This window comes from Athene noctua, chromosome 5 (assembly GCF_965140245.1).
Source record: "Athene noctua chromosome 5, bAthNoc1.hap1.1, whole genome shotgun sequence".
Taxonomy (NCBI): Eukaryota; Metazoa; Chordata; class Aves; order Strigiformes; family Strigidae; genus Athene; species Athene noctua.
The window spans coordinates 30,594,952-30,621,997 of NC_134041.1; the positions used below are offsets into that span (position 1 = coordinate 30,594,952).

Consider the following 27,046-nt stretch of genomic DNA (forward strand, 5'->3'; position numbering starts at 1 on the left):
ACCCCCAGTTCCCTCAGCCGCTCCCTGTACGACCTGTGCTCCAGACCCTGCACCAGCTTTGTTGCCCTTCTCTGGACACGCTCAAGTCATTCAATGTCCTTTTTGTAGTAGCCAGGATGCCATTGGCCTTCTTGGCCCCCTGGGCACACTGCTGGCTCCTGTGCAGCCAGCTGTCAGTCAGCACCCCCAGGTCCCTCTCTGACTGGCAGCTCTCCATCCACTCCTCCCCAAGCCTGTAGCGCTGCTGGGGGTTGTTGTGGCCCAAGTGCAGCCCCCGGCATTTGGCCTTATTGAAACTCCTCCAGTTGGCCTCAGCCCATGGCTCCAGCCTGTCCAGGTCTCTCTGCAGAGCCTCCCTGCCCTCGAGCAGACCAACACTCCCACCCAACCTGGTGTCGTCTGCAAACTTAAAGAGACGCGCGGCCGGGAGCCCTGGCTCGGATTCGGGGGCAGGTCTGTGACCCTCGGTGTAGGGATGCCACCGCTGTCGGCTGCTTCCCCCCGGGAATGACCGAGTTCGGTGTGTGTGCGCCTGTCGAATCGGTCCCGGGGGTACGTGACCCACGGCCCTGGCCACGGAGCGGCCACCGGCACCTCACTGGGACACGGGGCGCCATCGAGACCCTCTGCAGCACGGCAGCTGGGGCAGAGCAGGCCGCGCCAGGGGCCTGGGGCGGGCCCGGGCCCCGGCCGGAGGGCGGCGCGGGGCGGGGGCGGAAGGGGCGGGCGCGGCCCGGCGCGCGGCGGCGGCGGTTGGCGGGGGCCGGGCCGTTTCCTGCCGTTGAGGGGGGGCCCGCGGGGTGGGCTCGGCTCGGCTGCTGCGGGACCGCGGCTCGGCGGCGACCCCGCGCCCGGCGTCAGCGAGCGAACGAGTGAGAGAGCGAGCGCGGCGTGGGCCGTCTGTCGTGCGCCGGTGGGCACGGGAGCGGCTTCCCGGGGCGGCGGGCGGCTGCCCGCTCGCTGTGGCGCGGGGCTGCCGGCTGGCCCCGTGGCCCCCGCCAGTGCGGCGGCGATTCGGGCGTGCTGCGCTGCGCTGCCCTGCCCTGGGGCCGCCGGCGTGGCGGGGCAGGGCCCGCCGGGGTGGCGGGGCAGGGCCCGCGGCGGCGTGTGTCGCGCCGGCTCGGGAGGCCGTCGGGACGCGGCGCCCAGCGCGGCCTGGGCCCTCCGCTCCCGGGGCCGGGCAGTGGGTAGGGGGGGGGCGGGAGCGGTGGCTGGGGGAGCGCGCCCGGCTCCTCGGCTCGGCTCGGCTCGGTCTCCTCCAGGGGGTCGGGGGTCCGCGGCTCTGCCTGCCGCTTGCGGTCGGCTGGCGGCGGGCCCTGGGCTGCCGGCGTGAGGGCTGCAGGGGCAGGAGGGGAGCGGTGGCCGTCCCGCGGAGACAGCCCCGCGCCTCGGAGAACTCGCTTGTGCATGCGGGTGCTCCGGAGCCAGCGCCACGTTTTGTGGGGAAAACCGTCGTTCCACCTAGTTGCTGCTCCGAGGAGAACACTATATCGAAGACCTCGGACAGAAATGTCTTCCTTTCTTTTTTTTTTTTTTTTTTCTTCTCCTCACAACTTCTAACGTGGATTTTTAAAGGATTAAATCTGATGCGATGAGGGGGCTAAGAATAGCATCGTCCACATTTCCCAGCACGCGCAGAGTGCTCTGAAGGGGTTTCGCGTGTGTTGTGCAGTCGCAGAGATGCTACTTCGCGGTGGGGCACCTGGTGTTGGCTGCGGTGGCCGGCCAGGAGGCTGGCTTCGCCAGGGAACCCCAGCTGCTGGGGAGAGACTGATCGGGGAGAGGCTTGGCGGATTTAAATCGGTATGCGATGCCCTAACCGGGAGGAATTGTCTTGCTTTATTTGCAGGAAGTACGAACTTGAGTAATTTGCAACTGTGGCAGACAGCAAGTCTGAGCTTATTTTTCATTAATTGGCCAAGTGCTCTGTTTGTGTTTCTGTGGTAATGTGCCTAGAGAATGTTGCATATAAAATGAGGTGCCTCTTCATGTAGCCAAATAAAACTATAGCCATTTTGTAACTTAATTTCAGTTGTGCCAAAAATATTTTGTGGTTGGACGCAAGGCTTCAGTCTAACAATCACAGTCTTCCAAAAATGATTTTATTCTTCCTAAATTTAAGTATTTGTATTTAAATGCTACTTCTGTTTGTTATTCAGTCTCATTCTGTCATTGCTTTTCCTCTAGTTTCACTGGTTTCCCACTTCTCACTTCATTTCTGGATGGGGAGAAGTCTGTGAATATAAATATGGAAGCAGAACGCCTTTCTGTTTTTCTAATATGTAACAAAAAGTTAGACTTACTGCTTTAGTTAGTGATTGAATTAAATTTATTCCTAATTGAATAGTCATTAAAAATTAAATTGGGCTGAGTGATGCTCTTGTGAAAAGGGTTAATCTACATTAGAATTAGAAGTTAGTGGTTGAATATGGAAGGCCTGTGCAGTTTGCGACTGTTGTTCCTCTCAGAAAATGAATATTTGGAGTGGAAGTGTAGTGAGCATCAGGCAGCATCATTAATCTTTGCAGATGTAATACCATTATTAGCATCCCTCTTACCTCTGGGGCACATAGTTATCTTCAATTTCCAGACACAAGTTTTATCTTACATCGAATTCTGGCTCTGCAGTGTAGCTGTTGAGCAGCACTGTGCTGTTAGGTGCCAGCCTGCCTTAAATCTCTGGTAAATGTACGAGGGAGAGATACCTCCTGGCTCTTGCCAAGGAGTGAGAGCGAGCACACTGTTACTTGAGATTTTTTTTTCCTTTGGTAGAACAATTTTAAGGATTTTGGGAGGCAGACAGTTTACTGACTTTATGATGTGTGTTCTACTTGTCTAAAGAATCATTATGCATCTGTGGTGAAATTACTTTTAATGATGATGATATTTTCTTCTGCTTTATTCTCTGCAATCCAGACATCATTAATCTAGGCTGTGAATCTTACGGCTGGGTAAGAGCTTGAAAGTGTTTTAGTACGTGGATGTGGTCAGTTCTGTTGTTCTAGAGCCAGACTGAAGATAGGAAAGAAGGTTCTCTTGCTTCAGAATATCACCCTTTTTTTTTTTTCTTCTTTTGGATCAGGTCTTGAAGCGTAGGGTGAAGGTTTCTCTTCACGGTGCATGGACGGAAAGCCAATGCGCAGGTAAGATATGAAAAACAATTGTTCTTCTCTTATCCAAATACGATAAATCATATGAGTTGGTTTCATAAGTGCCTAGACCATTAAATGTTTCTGTTCTTTTTTTCTAAAGGCCTGGCTAGGAGAGTTAGAATATAAACCATTCATCTTTAGTCCTTACTTAAATGTATTTAATTTTCAGTATTTACAAGACCAGATGTCTCTAAATGAATATGCTGTTAGGAAGACTATGGAAGACAAGTTATAATTCTCCATCCCCACTTCCTACTTCCCCCATTTACTATCATATTTAAAATCCAGTATTTAATTACTTAGGTATTCAAATTGGGTGAAAGAAGCTGCTGGGAATAAATTTGAACTTGATTTCTAAGGGGCATTATTCTTCCCTTAACTAAAGGACTTTAGCCCTTTTGATGGGGTGAGGTCTTGGGTGAAAAGAAGATTTCTTTTTCTAATTATGGATGCCAGCTACCTCAGTTCTAATGAGCTGAAGATGAAGCTGTAGTTTAATTCATGGGAGTTCTTGCTGTGGTTATGTCAGAAACACTATCTGTTATATAGAGAAAAAATTGTCAAAGTAAATCAGCACAATGACGGGTTGGCAAACAGGATTGTCTGCTAGTTCTAGTTGCTTTTCACTGTCCAATGGCAATCCCATGGCAAAACTTACCATCAGATAAATTTCTGTATGTGATACAGCCTGTGTGGAAGCAGAGTTTCCTGAAGCTCTACACCTCCAAATGAAGTAAAAAAACCTCATGCAAATTGCTTAGTCTGTCTGCGCTCTTTAGGATATTGAAAGTGGGGAACCTTTGTTACTGGTAATTCTATAAACAGTCATGTAAGAAAAGCCAAAGAATTTTAACCATAGATTAATACATAGAGCACTTCTAGCTATAGCATTTGCAGAAACCATTAGCCTGTGTTCTGTGTTGTGGAAGGAGTTAAGAAATAAAAAGTCATTTAAACCCTTGAAAAGTGGCACTACGTTGTTTAATTAAATGAACCCCTCAAGCGCAGCAAAAAGACTGTGCTGCTGCTTCCGTTAAGTTAATGAGTAAACCTGGGGACATGATATGGGCATCACTGGAGTTATGTGTTGTTCAATATTTTTGCCAAGATAAATGTGGTTTAGACAATGAGGAGCCTTATGTGACTTTTACAGTGAGCTCCTCTTTCTCCAAGACGGATTAAGTAGCAGATGAACTCTCTTCCATCTTAGTCTTCTACAGTGGAGACTGTTTAAATCTTAAGCAATGTAAAACCACAGCTTTTCAGGTTCTTATATTGTATTCTAGTTATCAAAATGTTTTTGCAAAATGACATAATATTGCTGACTAGCTTGACTTGTGTTCTTGTTTTCTCTTATTTTTCTTGTTTCTATTGGAAAAATAAAGGGTCTAAATTTATTTTTGTCTTCTGTTTTCTGCATGTCGACTTGAGGCAGAGAATTAAAGTACTGAAGTTTCTATGTCATCTGTGGGTTTGTGGCCTTCGACCTGCTATCATGGAAGCTCTGCCACTCAAACTGGGTAGTTTTAGTGATGGGCAGCATCACAGGGCTGAAGAATTAGAGGTTTTCTACTGTAGTGCTAATCCTGGCACTTCAGGCTTTTTTTTTTTCTTTTTAAATTTTATTTGGATACTGGATGCAGACCAGACCTTTTAGTACCTTTTGTTTTCCCTCCCTCTCTGGCAAGTCAGGGTAGAACATGGATAACATGTTTGATATACTTACATGGCTTTACTTTTGAACTAACCTTTCAGCTCATCTCTGTGCCTGGATGTATTGTGTTGCTGCGGTCTAGCCTGACAAGTGTGGCTCTGTCGTGAGCTGTGGACTTCAGTTCTGGTATAGGCTTGCATGTTTTAGGGGCCTTTGTGTGGATTGTTAAAATTTCTGTTTGTTACTCTGCTGTGTGTCTTAGCAGAAAATTATAAAAGGTTCCCAATTGGATTTCAGGCTCACAGATCTTCCATTGAAGTCCAGTTAAGCAGATGGCAGAGCCCTTTTATCCTTTTACTCGGGGCTCTGCAGCCGTTTTAATACCACATGCAAGAGTCCTGTTAGATACTGCAAGAAGAGAGGAGTGAGACTTAGTTGATACTGTTAGTTAGTAAACACGCAGAGTTGGTATAAAGTGTGTACAGCATTCAGAGGATGGGAAATACAATTTGAACAGGAAAGGACTTGCAGCTATTCCTGTCAAGGTTATAGTAGAGAAAATGCATTGATGTTTAAGCAGGATTTATTCTGCATTAGAAATGAAGTGACAGTTGGGGCAGACTATTCTTTCTCACTGTCAGGAGCAGCAAGAGAATGCTGTTTTGCTGAAGGTAAAAGCAAGGCAGAGGGGACCTCTCCAGTGAAGGGCATAGTCCCTCAGTACCCGAGCAAGGAGGGCAGAGCAGAGCTCATGGCCGGAGTCAGTCAAGAGTCCAGTACTCATCAGGCAAGTGTGTAGTGATGAGGAAGGGCTGAGGTTAAGCCAAGAAGCCAGCTCAGCAGATCAGTGTCATGAGGTACACAGCCAGGTGCAAATGTGCCTTTGACATAGCTCAGGCCAGGCACAAGGCCTTGAGCAGCTCCCAGGCAAAGTGGGGAGGCTCAGCTGGCTCTTTCTCATGCAGTGATGCTGCATCAGAGCTGGCTTGAGCACAGCCAGACCCTGCTGAGGGAGAGGAGCTGCAGGTCCTGATAGTGCACTTGGGGCCCTTGCATGCACTGAGGAAGTTAACCAGTTGCCTGGACATAGGTCTTGCCCAAGGCAAACTGCAAAAGGCTGTGGAAGGTTTTGGAAGATTCCAGCAGTAACAGCCTCATTTTTCAGAGTGTGGACATCCTCATTCTTGGTGAAACTGAGTTCTGGGCTTTGTCAGTGAAAAACTAAACAATGTAAATAGGGACATACACACCTTGTTTTCCTTTTAAGTAATGTAAAATAATATTGCAGTCAGGTTTATCTGTTTATATAACTCAACTTCATTGAGAACCTAAGCCTTGCTGGCTAGATAAGAAAAGTAATCAGTGGTATTTTTACTAATAATCAGACTTTTCACTAATTCCTAGGGTATTTATTGCCACAGTAAAGCATTTCCATTTATTTAGTTGACAGTGTTGTGATGGTCACTTCTGTTGCTGAAGGTATCACCTTTGGCTGGGCCAAATCAAAAGATCTTTGTTCTAGCAGTTTTATAATGAGTATAGGAAATGTTTTGTTTGTGTATGTGTTAAATTCAAAGCAAGGCATTGACAGAAATTGCTACGGGTTTGGTATGTTATTTTCATTTGCTACTAAAATCTGTTGTTTCTGAAATCCACCAGAGCAATATATGGTTTTGGACTTCAGTCAATATTTTGAGTGGTGAGACTTGTTATGTTTCATAGGTCGTAGGTCAGCCTATTGTTTTCTGCTGAACTCTGTTAAAACTTGCTTGTAATCTCATGCTAAAACATACATTATCTTAAAAAAACACAGGCCACTGACTTCAAAGTTAAGAAGCTCTATGACAGTATTGGAGAGAATTTTTTCTTAGGTATGTGTTATTAGCTATTTTTTTGAACTTTGAAAGAAGCTGCTATAAGCTCTGAGGATGCCTGTGTTAATGAATAAAGATTTGGGAACTGGCATAGCTGGATAAAATGGAGGCAGAGCAATTTATTTATTTAGCTGACTTGGTGCTGCAGTCTGCCTGTGTTCCCATTTGTACTTTTTCAGCAGTGTGCTACAAAAACTGATCCTTTGTCAGCCCTTTCTTAATCCTATTGTATTTGCTGATTTCCCCAGCCCTGCATTTTGATGGAAGCTAATCCCAGAATATCTGCATAGTTGAGTATGAATCTTTTATCCTTGCATACATATTTCCTCTTCAATCCTCAACCCTTCTTAATTATCCTGAGTATTCAGGAGCAGCTCTTAGCTTTGGGGGGGTGGGGAGAGGCAGCTAGCCTGCCATGTGAGAATCAAGTGCTGCCTTCTGTCTTTCATACCTCCAAGATACTGACTCATCATTTCATTCTCTATGCATACATATGCATAATGAACACATAATGCAGTTAAATTATTATCCTTGTGGAGACACATGCCATCAGACGGTGTCCTTCTAATTCACACTTCTGTGCCTGTGTATAGCAGCAACCCACAGTGCTTAACATCAAGCATCTGGTTTGATCCAGTATGGAAATTCCCAAGCCCATTGATTACTAGCTTCTGCATTACCTAGAGATAAGTTATGGATGAATCAGGAGTGCTAATTTGATTATTACTCTTTTTTCCATCCGTTCAATTTTCTTCAATCATTAACCAGCACTTTCTCCTGGAGGAAGGAGGCTGGATGCACTGCAGGCACTCAGATAAGTGCTGATGGAACAATGCAGGAATGCCTTCAGTACTTACAAACCAGACTCCTTTTCAGTTAATTTAAAGGTGTGTTCATCAGAGTCTCATTTGGGCCGAAAAAACCTATTCTGTCCTGGCTAGGAAAGACTAGGACTGAATCTGCCTGAATCTGGGGGACTAACCACATGGCATAAGATGGTCTACCCCATTGCTCTGTGTCAGCAAAGAGTCTTGGGTGGTAGGATTGACAAGGTACACTGTATTCCTTGTGGCCACATAGCCTTAATTTAATCTTTTTGTATTTAGAATCTGTGCCAGTCTGAAAAGCTGTTTGAGATCTATTTTAGGGCTGGTTTTAGTGGGGGTTATCTTTGAGGAAAGTCTGTAGGTGAAACAGGGGTTCTGCTTTCCCAAAGGAGGTTCTGTCCTGGACATAGGCTGTCTCTTGTGATTACCCATGTAAAATGGGTTTTTATTTTAAAAATGCTTGTTCTGTGCTTAGATGCTTTGACTGACAGCCCGGTCAAGACAAACTGTCCAAAATTATTACAGTAGCATGTGTCTTAATAGAGCTTTTTTATTTTTTCTCTCTCGGGGATTGATTTGACATACCTTGAAACCCTTGATGCACGATAAAATCCATTTGACTTGCTTAGCAAGGGCTAGACTCTACAGGGGGATTTTTGTCAACACCTTTCTCCATCTCTTGGTAGAGGAATTAAATGATTTACCCTCTGGCCTTAATGCTAAGGAGTATGAAAGGAAGCCAATTAGGTAAATTAATCTTTAGCTAAGGTTTCTTGGGGTTTTTGTGGGGGTACCATTAAACTTAAGTTTGCATATGCTGCATGTATGCTTCTGTGAGAAGAGCTTGGTTGCATTGTTTGTGGGGAGGTTGGCAGAGCTTTGAAAATGGTTGTCAAACCCCACAAGGTGAATTTGGGTTGTGAGGTAGAAGAGTGAGTGGAGTAGAGTAAGAGGCAGTATAACAGCAGAAGGATTTGTCTGAAAAGGAAAATGGTGATGGATGTAAAAAAGATGGAGTAGGGGTAAAAAACCAAGGCATTTAAGGTGCAGAGGCTGAACAGGAGCAAGCAGCAAAACACAGAGGGGAGACCCAGCTGGATCTGTGTAACTAAGATATGAGGAAGAGGTAATGGTCTGAAATATCGGAATATGATGATCAAGGAGAGGGTGTGGGGGCAATGGGAAAACAGGCTAAAATGCAAGTGAATAATTCGAACTACTGCAAAGAGGCTGGTTTCCCTGTGGTTAGAAAGTGCATTTGACATAATAATGAGAGGAAAAGATGTGAGTTGGTTGGTTTTTTTTTAATTTGTCAAGCATGCTGCAAAATACATTGAGAAATGGCAAAGCAAAGTTGGATTTCTTTTCAATTCTTGATATGAACAAAATGTGAGTTAGTGACAGTTCACAAATGCCAGTGTACCAGAGAAGCTGGGAATGGATAGCATGTATTGGGTCTTTCAGTATATCTCCAACAGCCAGTGCACTTGCTGGATAATTCGGTCATCAGTGTTCTGATATTTTGTTCAGTATGCTTTAATTGCTCTAATTGATGGTTTTCCTTTGAAGTAGGGATAGCTTCCTGTATTTTCTTTGTTTTCATAGTAATTGATATGTCACTGGTGATGATGCATCTTTTTTAATAATTGTGTCTATGATGTGGCAGAAATTCACATATGCTTGAAACATGCAAAATGGAGTCTCAGTTACATGTGCACAGATCTGCATATTTAGTCCAATTGCTGAAAAGAGAGTTGGGTTTAATTCTTTCTTGTTTAGCACTGATTTTTTTCAGTCATAATGTGATAGTGAAGCCTGGGGTGTAGGCAGACATTGCTGCAAAGTGAGGTATGAGATGTGTCATCTTGGTTCATCCCTGCAGAACTGCAGAAGGGCTGGGGGCAATACTGCATTCCCGTTCTCCCAAGTTAGTAGCATACGTGGTAGGAAGCGTGATTTGTCAGCGTTGTCATGTTGCTGTGCAGTGGGGTAGTTAAGCTGCAGCAGAGCTGACATCTGCTCAGGGATTCAAGAGATAAAGGAAAGGTACCTGAAGTTTGTAAAGGACAGTAGATAGCTAGAATGTTGCATGTGGAGCTGAGAAGATAGTATGTTTTTCTTACTCTGTGCCAGAAATTTGGTTTATATTTTCTCAAGTGGTTCCTCATCTGTAAAATTAGTCTTGACTTTTTCTTCCTTTTTTGGTAGGCCAGTAGTCATGGGTGCTTTGATTGTTTTGACTTTTTCATGATTGGTCTGATAATCCCAATTGCCTTCTGCAGTTCTTAGTCTGCCATTCCTGGGAAAGATTAACCTTCTTTTGAAATGTGTCAGGGAAGGTAGATTGAGTCAGAAGCCTCCATAATTCAGAAATAACTGAAGGGTGATGATTAAGTGGATATTCTGTGAACCTGAAAAATACTCATGGTAGTCTGCAGGCCATTTGAAGTTACTGAAGTCTGTGTGGCAGTTTAGTGTGTTCAGATATCAGTGATGAGTGACCCTATCAAAAATGTAGGTAGAAAAAACAGAGAAGTGTGGTTTAATCATGCAGCTGGAATTCTTTGCAGTGGAAATCCATCTCCAGCTCTGTCAAAGAAAACTCAAGTAACAAGGGGCAACTTAGCTAATCTTCTCCATTTTGTGTCACTCTGTGAAATGGGGATAATACTTCTCTGCCACACAAGGCTATTATGAAGTTCAGTTAATAAACATGTATGTATAGTTGGGTATTACAGCAGTGTGTCATAGAAAGGATATAAAAAAAGGTATAAATATAAGCCTGTTGCAAGTTGGCATTTGTTTACTTCTAGGTGCGCTCAGGTTTGAGATGTTCTTTCATGTGGTCACGTGCTTGTTTCCACATTCCAGCACGGAGTTACAGGCACTGCTGGCTTTGTGCTCATAATCAGTGCGAGCTGTAGAGCTTTGGCTGACAGTGGGTGATAAATTAGTTGATGATGGCCCTATCTTATGGCTTCCTCCGCTGCAGGTGTACCAGTACTCGACCAGGAGAGACCGTAATGGATGTGACTAGTCGTTGCACACTCGGAGATCCTAACAAACTGCCAGAAGGGGTGCCGCAGCCTGCTCGCATGCCCTACATTTCTGACAAGCACCCTCGACAAACTTTGGAAGTCATCAATCTTCTTCGGAAGCACCGGGAGTTGTGCGATGTGGTGCTAGTAGTTGGTGCAAAGAAGATCTATGCCCACAGGGTGATTCTGTCAGCCTGCAGCCCTTACTTCCGAGCCATGTTCACTGGGGAGCTGGCAGAGTCTCGACAGACAGAAGTGGTGATCAGAGACATCGACGAAAGGGCCATGGAACTGCTGATTGACTTTGCGTACACCTCTCAGATCACTGTGGAAGAAGGAAATGTCCAGACCTTGTTGCCAGCTGCTTGCCTTCTCCAGCTGGCCGAGATCCAGGAGGCCTGCTGTGAGTTCCTTAAGAGACAGTTGGACCCGTCCAATTGCCTGGGCATCCGAGCTTTTGCTGACACTCACTCGTGCCGTGAACTGCTGAGGATTGCTGACAAGTTCACACAGCATAACTTCCAGGAGGTAAGATGCTGGTGTGCTGGAGTCATGGTGTGAAATGTGTGAACGTGTCCTGGGAGAGCTTTGAGCAGCTCTCATTTTGTGCTTCTTTCCAAATCCTGCCTTTACATCTGCTGTGTGCCCTAATAGTGATGGGTGCCAGCTGTTAGGTGGGGGAGAAAGAGGGAAGAGGTACTTGTGGAACTGTGTACTGGTGGTTTGTATATGATCCTAGCATTTCTTCTCTTAAAGTTGTGTGGCATGTGCTACGTGGAAGACAAGGCTGCACGTGTAGTTGGAGTTTGGCATTGAATCAGATGTGGCAGCACAATGTTGTGATGTTCCACTCCCCTTTCAGACGTATTCAGAATTTGACACAATTGGAGGGGAGACGGGTGTTAAAGTAAGTGCAGTTTATCAATAGAACCAAAAGAAATTGATGTTGGGTTTGGGGACTGGAAAACTGGATGTATGGGGGAGCATACAGCTGCCTCAATGGAGTTTTCAGTTCCCTTCCTGTAACAGAACTAGGCTTTTGCATTATGTTATGCACAAGTTGTTTGAAAGTAATGCAGATGTGTAATTTTGTAGCTGACCTTTATCAGCTCAAGTGCCTTCCTTTGTTAATTCGTCCTAGATGGGTTTTTGGGGAAAAAAACCTGCCAGCAACTGGTTCAGGGAAGGATCAGCCTAATAATTTAAGGATTCTGTGAGCAGTAGTCTGAGGGGGTCTTTACTTAACTATTACACCCAGATGCTAAAAGGAGCCCAACACATAAGTGGTATCTTTCTTGAACCGTGATTGGAAGGGTAAAAATTTTCTTATGTTTTGGAAGCAGCTGCTCTCTAGGAGTGTGCTTGGCATGAAGGTCTATTCCCCTGCTAGAGGGATGTGTTTCTTACCTCTTCCAGAAACTTTACTCTTCTGTCCCTTGGAACAGGTAGGCTGCTGCGGAGAAATCTCCTTTTTCCACCTGCTTCACAGATAGATCCTTTCCAAAGGGAGTAAGTCCAGTATTGACTCCTGATGCTAATTTAGCTTCCCCAGGGAAGCAGCAGTATTTAAGTACTGTGATTGGTTGCAGCTTGCTGACTTTTTTCCCCTGCAGTAAACAGATTTGAATTGTATTTATTTCAGTCAGGTAGTACTTAAGAAAAATACGAGCAGAAGCAAACATAATGGAACTTGACTCTTGCACATGTTGAAGACAATACTTGATATCTAACTGTAGACACATGACACCAGTTTGATCTAAAAGTTGCAATTAAATACATCTTTCTTAACTCTGAAGACTAGAAAACAGAATTTGCTGTTTAAGATGAGAGCTTGTTTTTTGTAGAACTTTGTGATTTCGCAAAAGTCCTACATTTTAGGGGGCTATTTCATGTGCTCTGTGCTTGCTGTGCATTTCTTCTGCATATTTTTTTGGGAGCAGGATGGTAACCAGATGGTCATTTATTTTCAGTGCTTGGTCGTTTTAATGGTTAGATCTGTGCTGCTCTTGTTATTACGTGAGTAGGGCATGCTTACAAGCCTCTAAATAACTTTTTAACAGCGTAACAATTTTGGGTTTAAATGTTTTAGCATTAATACATGCAGCTGGCTGTTAAGAGCTGCTTGCTATGGGGTTCTTTTCTTTTGCAGTCCCTTGAAGACAGTTTTCTGTCTTCCTTATCCCTGTTAAAGCACACAGACACAAAAGTTTTGGACTTGAGAAAACATTCTCCTCCTCCAAAGATGATGCAAATTATAATTGACTTAACTGAATCATGGCCTCTGGAAAACAATTGCTTAGATTGGAGCACTCTTTCTTTGGCCTGGGCAGATTTTGGTGTCCCTTTCAGTGCCCTGGGAGTTTTGCAGCTCTTCATCCTTAACAATCCTTCTTTTGCTTCTCTGCAGGCAATCTTAGTGGTGCTGCTTGTTAGGATTGTGTTCTGTTCTGCCATTATTTTCCGTCTGGATTGGTGGTCCTGGTGGAAGTCAGTGATTTGACTGTTCAGTCATCCTCCATCGTGGAGGCTGAGAACTGATAAAAACTGTGCCTTCCTCTGCAGAGGCTGTATGGTCATGGTTCCTCCAAGCTGAAAAAATAAATGAGATGGGAATTTCCTGAATGGCAATGTAAAATATTAAGCACTAGGCATCAGGCCAACCCATGCAGTTACTTTGAATGCAGTTTGAATTGCTTCATGTCCTCTGCTGTGCTAACCTCTAGTTCCATTAATTTTTATGTGTATTGCTGCATTACATCATTAACTTCTTGGTAAAATGTTTTTCTAAGTTTTCCATTCCCCTCAATTTAATTTGTTGCCTAAAACCCCTAGTGAATCTTGTGCATGTAATGTGAAATGGTTCTATTAACAACTCTGCTGTACAAGAACAGCCTTTGTATTTTTTTATTTCATCTCTGACATCTGTGTGAAGGGAAACAATATACCTAAGGATGAACAACTTGTACTTTCTATCAACAGACAAAAATTGCACTCCATATTGTATACTCTGACACTTATTCTATCTATATTTGTAAAAGCAGTAATGTAAAAGCAGAGGAAATGAAGCCCATCCAATTTTTCTTTAGTAATCAAGTCTGTCGAATAGACCATTAGTATTAGTCAGGTAATTATTAGTGTCCTGATAATTAAGCCAAAATAAGCTAAAGCATTTTAAATAATTATTTGTTTTACTGTGTAAACTAACAAGTTGCATAGTAGTAATAACTTGGTTTGCAGAGGTGCTTCCAGTACTTTGAGTTTTGTGAGGCCATCTGTGCAATTGGGTTTTCTGAGGGTGGGGGGGAGAGTCTGGATGACTCATTAATTTCCAGAGCATCTGTTTTCAGAGTCTGAGGCTGCATTTACAAACTGTCAGGGTAAAGTTTAGACATAAGCTAGTCTATGTAGATGAGAGGGAGACTATGGAAAAATGCTGATAAAAATCTTTAATGACCAACCCAGTTCTTACTCCAAAGCTGAAGTGTGTGGGCTAAACTTTTGTGGCTCTTAGTGCCTCTGAAAACCCACAGGATCCAAAACCAAAATCTGGTAACTGATCTCATTGTCTGTTATGTTCTTTTTTCACAATATTTTCTGTTGTCAGTAACTTGGCAATTTTTGTGTATTTATTCAGGGCTCTTAAGTAATTTCTTTAGGTAATTAAAAGGACTGCACAGCTGACTGCTGAGGTGATCATGTCAAAGAATATGTTTTTCTTTAATTTGCGCTGCAAATCATAAAGTCAGTCATGGAATTCTAATGTCGCAAATGATAAGGACAAGCCAATATTCAGGTTTTTTTCTGTCACTGAACCTCTCAGATTACAGGCTACAAACTGGGAATGCTTGTAGGGAAGCCAAGCAGGCAGTTACCAATCAAACCATTTCTGCAGTTCTCTTTATTTTGATTCTTGCATCTTTCCTATCTACCTGGTATCTGTGCAGAAGATGTGGTTGAGTGTGAGCTCTGTAACCTCTCAAGGCAATTGCAAACCGACTCACATGTATTCTGGTGTGAGCACTCCTCCAGTGGCTGCTATCTTGGGTACTGAAGGAATTAACGTGTTTGCAGATTGTTAGTAGCTTGATTTTTACAAGAGATCAGTCCTTAGGGCCTTAGGAGGCTCTGATTCCCTCTTAAGTGCATCTGGACTTGTGCATGCTCTATGTATATATTTAGAGCAAATGAAGGAGGCAGGATCAAATGAGTCCCATCTCCCTCTCCTGAAGTATTTTCTGTTCTGGCAGAAATCGGCATTCAGGAAGACTTTCTGTGGTCTGTGGTGCCTCTGGTAACCTGTTTCTGAGACTTATTTTTGTGCTCTGTTTTGGATTTCTTGTGAATAGAGCCTCTATTCTGATACCACTTTTCAGTCACGTATTTATCACCTCTGTAACATTTTTATTTCTGCTTTATATATTACACATGGTGAACAAGGAACTGATTTTTAAAGAAGGGCTTTGCTTTTCCTACATTTTAAAACCTGATCAGTGTGTTCTGTGGCTTAACCCTTTAAAAGCGTCGTACAAAAACTTTGTGTAAAATTTCCTTTCACTTGCATCCCCATCTAAAAGTGTCTTAGTGTTGCTAGGGTCTACATTCTGCTCTGTGCAGCAAACCCTTCACATGTATTGACATCGAAACTGATGGGTATTTGGCACTTCACTGGATCAGCCCATTAGACTCTAATTCAAGTGGACTGTTTCCCCTTTTGAATGGCACTGAAGTGCTGGAGTGGTGAATGGCTCTGGTGGTGCTTTGGCCACTGTCCTTACTTTCTTTTTGTTTTTTCTTTCCATTTAACCAGGTAATGGAGAGTGAGGAATTCATGCTGCTTCCTGCCAATCAGCTCATAGACATTATATCCAGTGATGAGTTAAATGTTCGCAGTGAAGAGCAGGTGTTCAATGCAGTGATGGCCTGGGTGAAATACAGCATTCAAGAAAGAAGACCCCAGCTGCCACAGGTAATCTTGAGTACAGTAACACCTGAGACTGCTTTATCTGGGGGAAGAGTAATGAGGGCTGATGGTGGTGCCACAGCAGTGTCACAGTTCTGAATGGATGCAAAGCCACAGTAATTCTGACTTCCTCCTGTGTTAGGCAGCTTGCGCTTTCCTTTCGTCTAGGCTGGAAGGTGTACTCTCTGGAGCCTTCAATAGGGGCTTTGTTGAATTATTTCCAGGTAGGACTTGCCAAACTAGATCACTCCAGTAGTCTGTCCAGACAAACCTGTCTGCATTACTTTGAGTGTTTTGTGAAAAACGTAGTGGATAAAAAAAAGCATGCCTTCGTTTGCGATGTATCTTTAAGCTCTGTTTTTTGATTTATGCCTCAGCCCTCATGATCTTATACTGGAGCTTGTCAGAATGGTTTTGTTGAAATACAATGCTTCATCTGAGCCAAGCCACTTCACAGAGAAGTACCCATTCTGACAAAGCTGTCAGCCGGAAAGCCTCTGAAGTCTCAGGCTTTCTGATCAAAAGAAGTGAGAGTCAGTCTGCCTGCCTCAGTGTTTCTGCTTTGGAAATAGATGTTAAATGCAGCTTTATTTAGTGGAAAGCTTTTGAAAATTGTTTTAAATAAACCAAACGAGAAAAACCTGCTGTTCTCAAGGTAGCTCTTAATGTTCTTAGAACTGTTTGCCTTTTTAGGCCCCTCATGCTTGTGCCTCTAAATTCTAAACCATTGTGAAGGGCGTGTTATTTGTTATTGTTCATTTACTGCACAATACCACTCACATTTAAGAGAGCTAAATGGTTGATAAAACTTCTAACTAAACTAGTGTTTCAGGAAAATGTATTAACATCTGTAATTTTTTAAAAGTTCTCAATTGTGACCTTGTTTTCAGCTCTTAATAGATTCAGTGGATTGTCCTCTTTCAAAGACTGTTTTTTTTCTGAGTATCTGAATTGGTATATCGAAAAGGGAAAGAAAGGTACTATAAGATGAGCTAAAATGCCAGGGTTTGGATATGTAAATGACAGTGTGTGTTTCCCAGAGGAATTATGAACTCTTTATAAAAAATGGTTAGCCAATATTGTTTTCCATTTGGCTTCTTGCATCTCTGTGGGTGTATGTGGTTTATCTTTATACGTTTTGTGTTTTAGGTCCTGCAGCATGTCCGCCTACCCCTGCTGAGTCCCAAGTTCCTTGTGGGTACAGTGGGTTCTGATCCGCTTATTAAGAGTGATGAGGAATGCCGGTAAATCTCACTGATTTACAGAATTGGGTTTCTTTGTATTTGCATCAGTTCCCTAAAACTGTGCTGATTTGTCAGTGGTAAATGGGTGATAATCTCACAGTTTCCTCTTTTGCAACTGGGAGGAAGAGAGAGGCAAGAAAAAGTGTTTTCTGTTTGCATAATAGTCAATAGTGTGCCCTAGAAGTGTGTTTTGTTCTTTTAAGTTTTCAGTGAAATGGAGAATTTTGCACAGTTTGACTGTTGGTAGAATTCCCTTCAGTGTATTGTTTTCCATTTCACTTTTTTTTGTTGCTCTAGTCATGGCCTTTCATTACAGCTTACCACTTGCATGCCATTGATGATCTCATTAGGACTTAAAGTAGTTTTTCTATGTGAAAAGTCTGCACAACTGAATCAGACCCCAGGATTAGACTCTGCTATTTCCCACAGTGCTAGTGCAGGGAAACTGTCATTTCCTCCTCTTACAGTATGAGTCTCACCTTTCTGGTTCTACGGAGTTCTATAAAGCACACAATTTCTGTTGTGCTTAATGTAAAAAAGTTCAGGGGTTAGGCTAAACTGTTCTCTTCCTGAATAAACATTCATACTGGGGGAATTCCATATTTGTAGAGGGAAGGAGGACTTTTTTTTTTCTTTTTTTGTTTTATTCAAGGGTTTGGAATATTAGGATTAGTCCAGGTGGCAAGTCATGAATGGATGGACAGTGTGAGCTGGCCAGAGCTGATGGAGAAAATAATCATCAGAAGGGTACTATCTCCATCTATTGGTCATGTGTGTGTATTATGTATTTGTGTGCTTTTCAACGCCTGTTTTGTTCCTAGACAAAACAACTGATTGTTAAGTTTTAGCTTGAGGCAGACTGAGTTGTTTTTTTCTGCACAGTAAGTCTGACAAATCTCTTGTCGGTTTTTATCCATCTTTATAGCAAGCAATATCTGTTATTAACTCTGGCCAAATATTGATACTGGTCTACTGCTGTCACTGTGTAAATGACTTGTAAACAATTGATGAGTATTTAGGTGACGGTGTATGTTTTAACTAGAGCTATTCGTGCACTTACACGATTTGTGAATCATCAGTTTTGATTTGTACCTTCTCCTGAGACTGGAATCAGGTGAACTTTGGGAATTAATATTTTCTTGTCTTGCACAGGGATCTAGTGGATGAAGCTAAAAACTATCTGCTGTTGCCCCAAGAGCGGCCACTGATGCAGGGACCAAGAACTAGACCACGCAAACCCATCCGCTGTGGAGAAGTGCTCTTTGCAGGTATGTATAGTTCCTGCTAGCTTAGGTCAGGAGACTCCAAGTCTGGGTGTTCTGTTGGTAGTGTTCCCGTAAAGCCAGTCTTCACAACGTATTTCTGAAGTGACCTGTGCAGTAATATTTGGAGGTTTGAGTTAATTTACACTTTCTTAATTGGTTGATTTCTTTGGTGCTGTAAACACCACAGTACTTCCAAACTTCACAGAATCATCTTGGTTGGAAAAGACCTTGAAGATCATCCAGTCCAACCATTGACCTAACACTTGACAGTTCCCAACTACAGCATATCCCTAAGCACTCTGTCAAAACTTGTATTGTATTAATCCTCAGAGTTGGGGCTACTGGGTTAAGGCTGACAAAGTCTGGAGGGAATATTTATACCAGGTGCATATACAGTATGTGAGCTCAGTGTGTTGTTATGACAATATTTCTTCTGTTTGGTTCCTACAGTGGGGGGCTGGTGTAGTGGGGATGCAATCTCCAGTGTCGAGCGCTATGACCCTCAAACCAATGAGTGGCGGATGGTGGCTTCCATGAGCAAAAGACGCTGTGGTGTTGGAGTCAGTGTTCTGGATGACCTCCTCTATGCTGTGGGAGGCCATGATGGTTCCTCTTATCTTAACAGTGTAGAAAGGTAGGTCTCCATAAGGCCAGTGTGCAAAATGTGAACTCTGAATGTTTAAACCTGGGTGCAGCTTCTTAAGATGAGTTCCTTTTGTCAGCTGTGTTCTTTCTCTGCTGAAAATCTGAAATTTATATTAACATGTTATCTACATTTTCTCCTCCCTTGCATACCCCTTCAATATTGTGTTGGCTTACTGCTGAACTAGGACTTCATGCATAACAGCTTGTGTCATGTTATCCCCAGCTTAATGAGACAAGACATAGCCTTTGGTATAAGGAAGGCATAAATAAGAGATGGGTCTGCGTATAATTGATGGGAGGAATGATGATCCTGGTTAACCTTCTTCTCAATTGCTGGCTTGTTTTTAGCATTGTTGAGGAAGGTGAGATTACAGTAAGCATTTCTTAGCTATTGAGGGAAAGATCATGGAATTTTATTGCAGAGTGGTAGCTAGAGAATTAAGGAACCTTGGCACTTATACAGAAGAAGGAAAATAGGTCAGTTTTAGACCTGTGAAAGACTTAAACAAGCTTTACCAGGCTTCCTATTTCTGGGAGCTGCATATGGCAATCCCCATTCCTAAAAGCCACATGACTCGATCATTCCTAGTACTCTGAATCTCGGCCCTGTAACAAATCCTATGAGCTATACAAGTATCTCCTTCCTCCTAAAGCCTCCTCTTCTTCCCATATATCTCCATGCGTACTCCCAGCTTCCCAAATCATGACCCTAGCTTTACATGTCCCATGTCCTGCACTTTTCTGCTGTGCACCGTATTTCCTAGTCTCTGGATTCCCAAGTCCATCTGGTTCCTTCATTTTTTTAATCTTGAAGTGCAGTTTCCAGTGTTGGCTGAGTTCTTGTGTAAAGTGCAGAGAACATATAGCAGAGTAACTCTGGCTGCTGCTCTTTGCATAGATCGAAGTTACCATGTCAGCTAGTCCCTGGTAGCCTGCTCTCTTATGAACCTGAACCTTTGATCTTCAGCTTGAATCATCTCAGTTAGCAGTTTGAACATCCCTGGAATAACATATGTTGGATGCATTATATCACTTCGGGGGTTTTATCCAACTTACAAAATAGCTGCATTGCAGTTTAAGCTCAAGATAGGCACGTTTTGCTGCCTTAGTAGTTCCCAAGCTTGTGAGAGGTTGAGGCATACCTAGACAAGCAATTCGTGCTGTTTGTGTTTTTCTAGGTATGATCCAAAGACCAATCAGTGGAGCAGTGATGTAGCCCCCACCAGTACCTGCAGGACCAGTGTTGGAGTAGCAGTTCTTGGAGGCTACCTCTACGCTGTGGGTGGCCAGGATGGTGTCTCTTGCCTCAACATTGTGGAAAGGTACGTTTTAATTAAAAAATAAAAAGTGGGGCACAGGGAGAAGAGAGTATCTTAGAAAGTGCACATGAGCTGGAGAGGAGGCAAGTACTGTACAAATCTTATGGGGATTTTTGTTTGGAGAGAATAAGGTCAGTCTTCCTGTCCCTTTGTGAACATGTCAACGCTTTACTAAGCTTCTATGTTCACTTTTTTGCCAGGTATGATCCCAAAGAAAACAAATGGACTCGAGTGGCTTCCATGAGCACCAGGCGCCTGGGAGTTGCAGTGGCTGTGCTAGGGGGCTTCCTTTATGCTGTGGGAGGCTCTGATGGAACTTCTCCTCTCAATACTGGTATGTATTTTGCTGTCCCTTAATTGCAGTCAGCACTTGTCATGGTCCTGTTTGTCCATAGTGTCCCCAGATGACTGTTGAGTATCTTAATGATCAGTTCATGGTGTTTTTTTCTTCTTTAAATGTGACTTTTTTCATACAGTAATTCACTCTCCAGACTTGTGAGCCCCATTACTGGTTGTGTGGGGTTTTTTCTTTCTTGATGCTGCATTTGGCAGTGTGTCCTGAATACAGTACTTTGATCAGTTGTGTAACAGTTTGCAAGCATGTCTTTCTTCCTGCAGTAGTTCTTTTCTGCTGTAGGAAGGAAGGTGCCAAAGATAAAACTGCTGCAAGATGGTGGTGCAGATCAGTTCATAGCACTGCCAGTTCCTCCTTGAGTGAAGATGCTGTATATGATTAACTCTGTAGGGTGGAGACAGGAGAGTTAATAGCAAGCATTCTATAGAAGAAAAGCATTAGAGTGAGAGATGACAAACTGGTTCATTGTATTTTTGGTGTGTGGAAATTGTAGTGTCTTTATAGATTGAGCAGTACTTGGGATGCAGGTTTAAAAGTGCTAGCCCCCACTGCCTGCCAACCCTGTTGTCCAAAGGTGTGTCATTTCCTCTGCAGTGGAACGCTACAATCCCCAGGAGAATCGCTGGCACACAATTGCACCCATGGGAACAAGGAGGAAGCACCTGGGCTGTGCAGTATACCAAGACATGATATATGCTGTGGGAGGCAGAGATGATACGACAGAGCTCAGCAGTGCTGAGAGATACAACCCTCGAACCAATCAGTGGTCTCCTGTCGTGGCCATGACATCCCGCCGGAGTGGAGTGAGTTTGGCTTGGTTTGCTTGTCTGTATGTAATCATGTGGTGAGAGCATAGGGTAGAGAGTCATCCGGTGAGGTTTTTTCTCTTGCTTCCTCTGTACCTTCACCTCTCTTGTGTTTGCAAAAAATCAAAGCTCTTTAGCAAGACAAGAGAATGAAGTGGTAGATGTCATGCTACAGACAGCTGTTTAACGTGCCTGAGAATGGGGAAATGGAGTCAGATTTGAGGGTCTTTTTAAATAGTTTTAGTCCCTTATATGGAGTTAACTGTGTAGGTCTGAAACAGAGGAGTCCTTAGCTTTTTAATTGGTGATGTAGCCATGCTTAGTATGATTATACTGTTAGAGAACACCATCAAAATTAGTACCTGAGTCTCTTTGGATGAATTAGAAGGTCAACATACATACTTGTCCAGAAGAAGGAGCTGGGAAATGATGCAAGCATTAGTGTTTAGATGCAAACCTCTGGCGAAGTCTTTTCATTATCTTGAGATGTGTGTAGGAAGAGGGTTTCTGGGCTTTCACTTATTGTGTTGCTTCTCTTCACTGAATCCTGTGAGTATGGGGAGTGACAGCATGTTCTCATCTACTGCTAATCTTCCTGCTTTCTGTAGACCTGTGAACAAAAGATTAACATAGTGTTTAAAGTAGTCATCATATTTGGGCAGATGCAAATGCTATGAATATTTATCATTGGATACTGGATTATATAGTAAAGAGTGAATTAATTCTGTCTGCTAGTATTTCAGTGTCTGGTGAGGTGAGTATGAATCATAATTTGAGCAACTACTGGTTTTGGAGGCAAGAGAATATGTATTTCCATCTTCAAAGCATATAGTATACTGTCCAACACTGTCCTCTTTAGTTACTGATTAGGCATTGACTTTTCAGGAGCAGCTTCTCTGTTTGCTTTCTGTAGAAAATGCTAAACATATGCATCTATATCTGCAGACCTCCTGAGTTTTCTAACTTCCTCAAAGCCAAAACAAGGACCGTTTTGCACTGTGTTCTTGTCATCTCTTTTCTGATACGCCACAAGATGTTTTCACTGGAAGTGGTCTTCCTAAACCACAGAACTGTTTGAGATTTCAGAGTTTTGTGCTTTAGCAGAAGGGCTGGGGGCCAAGGTTTTTACAGATGGTCCAAGCCCCAGCCTGAGAGGAGCAGGCTGGGGCTTACATATGGTTCTCCCAGTTTAAGTAAGTGTTTCAGGCTGTAGGCTTGTAGGTAGATACTCTGGCGCACGCATGTCACACTTGGTGGAGAATATGCAGGACATAGTAAGTTTTGGCTGATAAAGGCTTAGGTTCTTATGTGCCTATTATCATTCAAGCAGTTCTAGTTCTGGTAGCTGGTAATAAGGGGAATCTTCCGCTTTTTCTTTAAGAGGTTCTCTGTTTTGAGATAACTTTTCAGGTCTAGTTATTTTTTAGGCTTTTATATGACCTTTTCCCCCCCAAAAAAAATCCCTCTACTGCAGACGGTCTTTCACCAAACATGGTTATTAAATCCTTTTATTAATATTTTCATTTTAACCCTTCTTTTCATGGCCTGACTTTTCAGGACATCCCAGGTAAGTAGCCGCTGTCTGTGGTGGTTGTTTTGCAGGTTGGCCTCGCAGTGGTGAATGGACAGCTGATGGCAGTGGGTGGTTTTGATGGCACAACATACTTGAAGACCATTGAGGTGTTTGATCCAGATGCTAACACATGGAGGTAACTTAAGTTTGTGAAACTATCAAATAGTGATCTCCAGCTGGAGCTGCTGCCACCCAACTGGAGCTGTCCCAGCCAGACTAAAATGTGCCCTACACCATAGCAAAGAACTTAGGTATGGTAGTCAGCATAACATTCACATTGTGGCTTGTTGGCTTGCTTGAAAGCGTAAGAAAGAGAATCACATTTTGATAAATAACCCAATATGACGTTGATCTGTGTCACCCCTATGTCTGACTGTGGCAGTTGAGAAACATTTTTCTTGAAGATTTCTGTGTAATTCCAGCCACTGACTCCATTTTAAGTAAAATGGGACTGAGTTTCCATAGTGTTTTCTATCAGAGTATCCCAACAGATTTAACCAACACTTAATGAATAAAGTCTCATGGCATCTTTTGCAGGTAGGAAAATGGTGTATAGGTAGGTCATTGCGACCTAGAAAAAATAAATGATTTAGCAGGCTTGTTGGGTAGCAAGCAAAAGGTCATACCAAAACCTAGTTTGGTTTAAGTGCTGCTTTTGAATGCAAGAAAAATGGACCACATTGAGAGAGATACACCCCTTCTGTTTATTTTAGGCCGAGTCTCTTCTGCTTCCCACTAAAGTTAAGCTTGCCCTTAGCAGAAGGAGCTCACAGTCATGATGTAGAATTTAGCCTACTCATTTTTTGCTTTCAAGCTGGGACTCTGATTTTCAGATCCTTTTGGAGGAGCTGAAACAGAACACTTTGAGCATATGATGTTCTTCCTCTTTAAATCTGCAAGACAGCAATTAGAAGAATTTCAGCTGATCTTCTATGAGACAAATAATATGAAATAGATGATCAGAACCACATACTGAGCAGAGCCGCTATTTTTTCTATTTCTTTTCTAGTCATAACTACACTTTAAAGCAATTGCCTGTGTATTCACTCACAAATTTAATTAGTATTAAATTTCAAGCTCCTATCTGTATTCTTGTTGCTTTAGTAATCTGGCAGGGGTGGGGAATAGATATTAATGTCCTTATTCCTTCCAGCCTGGTAACACTAGTAGATTAACCCTTTCCCTATGAGATAAGCTGTCATAAGCAGCAGTGGAGTTATTGTCCCCTTGTTTGAGTTATGGACGATGCCTTTTGACCTGCTTAAAAAAAAGTTGAGTAGAGAATAATACCTACTTCATATTCCTTAACTGAATGGTGTCACCTGCCTCCAGTGACATTAACAGTAGTAAGATGTCTAGAGTTAGGAGTTACTGCCTGGGCTAGCATTTACAGAAGTATAAGAGGTTGTTCAAGGTACTAGCTTGTGGGTTTTTTCTTCTACTGTGTTTGATACAGCTGATCAACATCTGTGGTCTACTCTTTGTTTGCTGAACTTCTTGCTCAGTGAATGATTTTATTTGTGTAGACTGACAGAGAAATGCTTCCAGTGCAATTTGGATTTAACAAATTGCATTGGCAGGAGTTGTCTGAAGAACTTTCTTCTCCTGTTTCTGCCAGCAAACTTCAGTGACACAGAGAGGAATATGCAGCTGAAGTGAGTAGGATGCTGGAGTCTATAGGGTTCAGATTTCCATGTGAAATACAGGCAGCATTTAAGTAACATATTTTGGAGAAACAGATGGTGCTTGGGATGTGTTACATCTTGGTTGGATCAGCTGAATTTAGAGTATTAGAAATATAAAATAGTTGAATTGTAAGTAGCAAACCTATCCTTGCTCTTGTGTTATCCAGAATGTAGCCCAAGGTCAGTTACAGCCTGCAAAGTTCTTTTATCTTTCACGTTACCAGATGGGGAGAAAGCAAGTCATTATTTGAGTAACAGAAAACTGCAGTGTCAAAACAAGCAGTGCCTGTTTTGAGAGGCATGAGCAAACACAGCTGTTTACCTTGGAAGTATGTACAATGGCTGCTACCCAGCTTGTCACTTGTCTGCTTTAACCAGAGGTTAACAGTGGTGTAATTGTGCTCACAAGGGCTGGTTCAGTCTTTCCCATGGTAGCTCCAAGAAGGACGTGAACCAGTTTGACCAGTGAAACCTTGTCTTTGCAGGTTGTATGGTGGGATGAACTATCGGCGGCTGGGAGGAGGAGTAGGTGTTATCAAAATGACACACTGTGAATCTCATATATGGTAAGCATCAGGAGGGAGGGAGACCCCTTGGTTCTCATTCCTGCAAAAACTGAAGAGACTTGTTGACACTGGACCTCTTTGCAGCTCTAGTATGCACAGTCTAGATCCAATGTAACTCTTTGCCGGTGACTCTTTCTATGGAATTATAAAAATGACTTCTGTGAGAGTGTGCCCAATGGGAGACCACGTTGTCAGACTCCAGGGAACCGCTGGACAAAAGTAGAGGTGTTGCTTATGTCCGTATTTTTTCTAAATAGTCTACATTTTTGAATAAACCAAACTGTAAAAGTTATTGTAGTGTAAACAATGATGATGTAGAGACTACATGCTATGCTGGGAGTCTGGCAAGGAGGAGGGTTTCCTGCTTTTCCTCCTGCTGTGTGAGCAGTGGATGTGGCAGCTGTGTGGTGGGCGAAAGAGGAAAGTGATACAGAAAACATTGCTTCTGCCTTATTTACAGAGAGCTTCAAAAAAGTACTTGACCTGCAAGGTGCCACCTTTGCACAGAAGCTTTTCTGTGCACAGAGTATATTTATTTTTTCATTTAATTTGTACCATGTATTTTCTTTATATCGCTCACAGCGATAATTCTGGCTTTTTATATACATATATGAGTGCATATATATATATGTATTTTATATATATATGTATATGTGTGTGTGATTTGAGTTTTGACACGCTGGTGGTTCAGGCAGGGCTGTGTCCTGCCAGCTGTTGTGGTTCCAACCCTTGTGGTATGTTTTAGGGTGTCTCTTAAGAGTACAGGACAGCTATGAGGATGGGTGCCCTGAATATCTTTTCAGTCTTGCTGGAGGCAAGAAGTAGAACTGGAACTCTTATCTATGAACTGAAATCAGTGAAGTGCCCAAAAAGAGTGAGAGTGAAAAGGATTTCAAATGATGCCTTTTTACTGTACAGTGTATGGTACTAAATTTCAGCTTTTGTCTCTCCCCTCCCCTGTATATGAACCTGCAAACAACTAGTTGTTGCTTACTTACAAAAACCTTATTCTCACGTTTTCTGCTAGATATCAGTTCTTGTCTGAAGCTGGGATGCGGGTATTATCTGTTAATTCTGACTGGCCTAGATCAACACTCACTTCTCAGGTTCTCGCTAGAACAGCAGACCTGCAGCCAGCTCCTACTGAAAAAAGCTTAGACCAGCATCATGTTAGCTGCCCTCCTGCCCCTTGTCTGTGTCCTTAGAATTCTTGTAAAACTCTGATGAGATGGTACCCTCCCTTTCCGTTGTTCTTATGCACTTTGCCTGTGTTGGTTCAGAGCAGGGAAAGGTATGAGGCTCATTAAAGAGCTTGGAGGGGAGGGACTGTTTTCTGGCACTGTGAGTAACTGTCATGTTTAAATGACTGTGGAGGCACCCAGGATAGGGGGAGAGGAATGAGGGACTCTAGACTCAAAGGTTCTGATAGGTTTGTACTGTAATTTCTATCTGGTATGAAAGAATGCCCTTTTGCACCTGATAATAACTTTGGACCTTACTAAATCTGATTTTTAAAAGAGGAAGAGGACTGTAAATTCTTGAGATGAAATAGGCAGTGCTGACATCTTAAGTTCTTTAACTTCATAGTTTGATTCATGTAACTCAAGATTTTAATGTGCTTGAATATAATAAAAATTACAGTAATAAATGGATCATTAGAACTTTTTTAAAAGCCCCTTTTCCCCTAAAGGTTGGTATTCTTGTGTTTACATATGAAGATCATTTGCACCTTTACAAGGAAAACAAGTATTCTGTAAACAAATGTTTACATGTATCATTTATGCTTTTTTCTAGCATGAGTAACTTGTATAAATAGTGCTATCTTAATAAATTTCTTCTATGCTCTTCTTTGTTTGTTCCTTTGGGTGAAAGTCGTCTACGATGCTTTTGTTTGTGTGGTATATTTTGCAGGTACCAGTCCAACTAAAACTGGATAAAAACTCTGCTGTTTAATGTTACCCTCAATCACTTAGAAGCACAACATTCAGGACCAGCTTTTTCTGAAGAAAGCATCTGCACTATCTGGCTAGATCTAGCTCTATTCATGTAACTGCAGTGTTGATGAGGGCTATACCCCAATTTG

The 27,046-nt window shown here is 42.8% G+C and overlaps 1 protein-coding gene across 4 annotated transcripts; it reads left to right on the plus strand.

The window, feature by feature from the left end:
* Nucleotides 1-761: 761 nt before the first annotated feature.
* On the plus strand, nucleotides 762-26,807 carry KLHL20 (kelch like family member 20). Of its 4 annotated transcripts, none has more exons than XM_074906899.1 (13): nucleotides 786-872; nucleotides 1,576-1,803; nucleotides 3,083-3,143; nucleotides 10,500-11,073; nucleotides 15,353-15,511; nucleotides 16,655-16,749; nucleotides 17,902-18,017; nucleotides 18,465-18,648; nucleotides 19,838-19,981; nucleotides 20,179-20,312; nucleotides 20,928-21,136; nucleotides 22,742-22,848; nucleotides 24,883-26,807. In XM_074906899.1, the coding sequence occupies exons 3-13, from the start codon at nucleotides 3,121-3,123 to the stop codon at nucleotides 24,965-24,967; spliced, it is 1,830 nt and encodes a 609-aa protein (XP_074763000.1). In that variant the 5' UTR covers nucleotides 786-872; nucleotides 1,576-1,803; nucleotides 3,083-3,120; the 3' UTR covers nucleotides 24,968-26,807. The 4 variants fall into 4 exon arrangements, with proteins under 4 accessions (XP_074762998.1, XP_074763000.1, XP_074763002.1 ...); XM_074906901.1 differs by lacking the exon at nucleotides 1,576-1,803 and adding an exon at nucleotides 2,917-2,951 and having other exon boundaries at nucleotides 818-872; XM_074906897.1 differs by lacking the exon at nucleotides 1,576-1,803 and having other exon boundaries at nucleotides 762-872.
* The last annotated feature ends 239 nt before the right edge of the window (nucleotides 26,808-27,046 follow it).

What these genes read in the sequence shown, in the direction of transcription:
- KLHL20 (XM_074906897.1), top strand. Translation starts at nt 3,121, where the DNA reads ATGGACGGAAAGCCAATGCGCAG. An exon ending in CACAGCATAACTTCCAGGAG is followed by an intron (nt 11,074 to 15,352) that starts GTAAGATGCTGG and finishes CCATTTAACCAG; the next exon opens with GTAATGGAGAGTGAGGAATT. An exon ending in TGCCTCAACATTGTGGAAAG is followed by an intron (nt 19,982 to 20,178) that starts GTACGTTTTAAT and finishes CTTTTTTGCCAG; the next exon opens with GTATGATCCCAAAGAAAACA.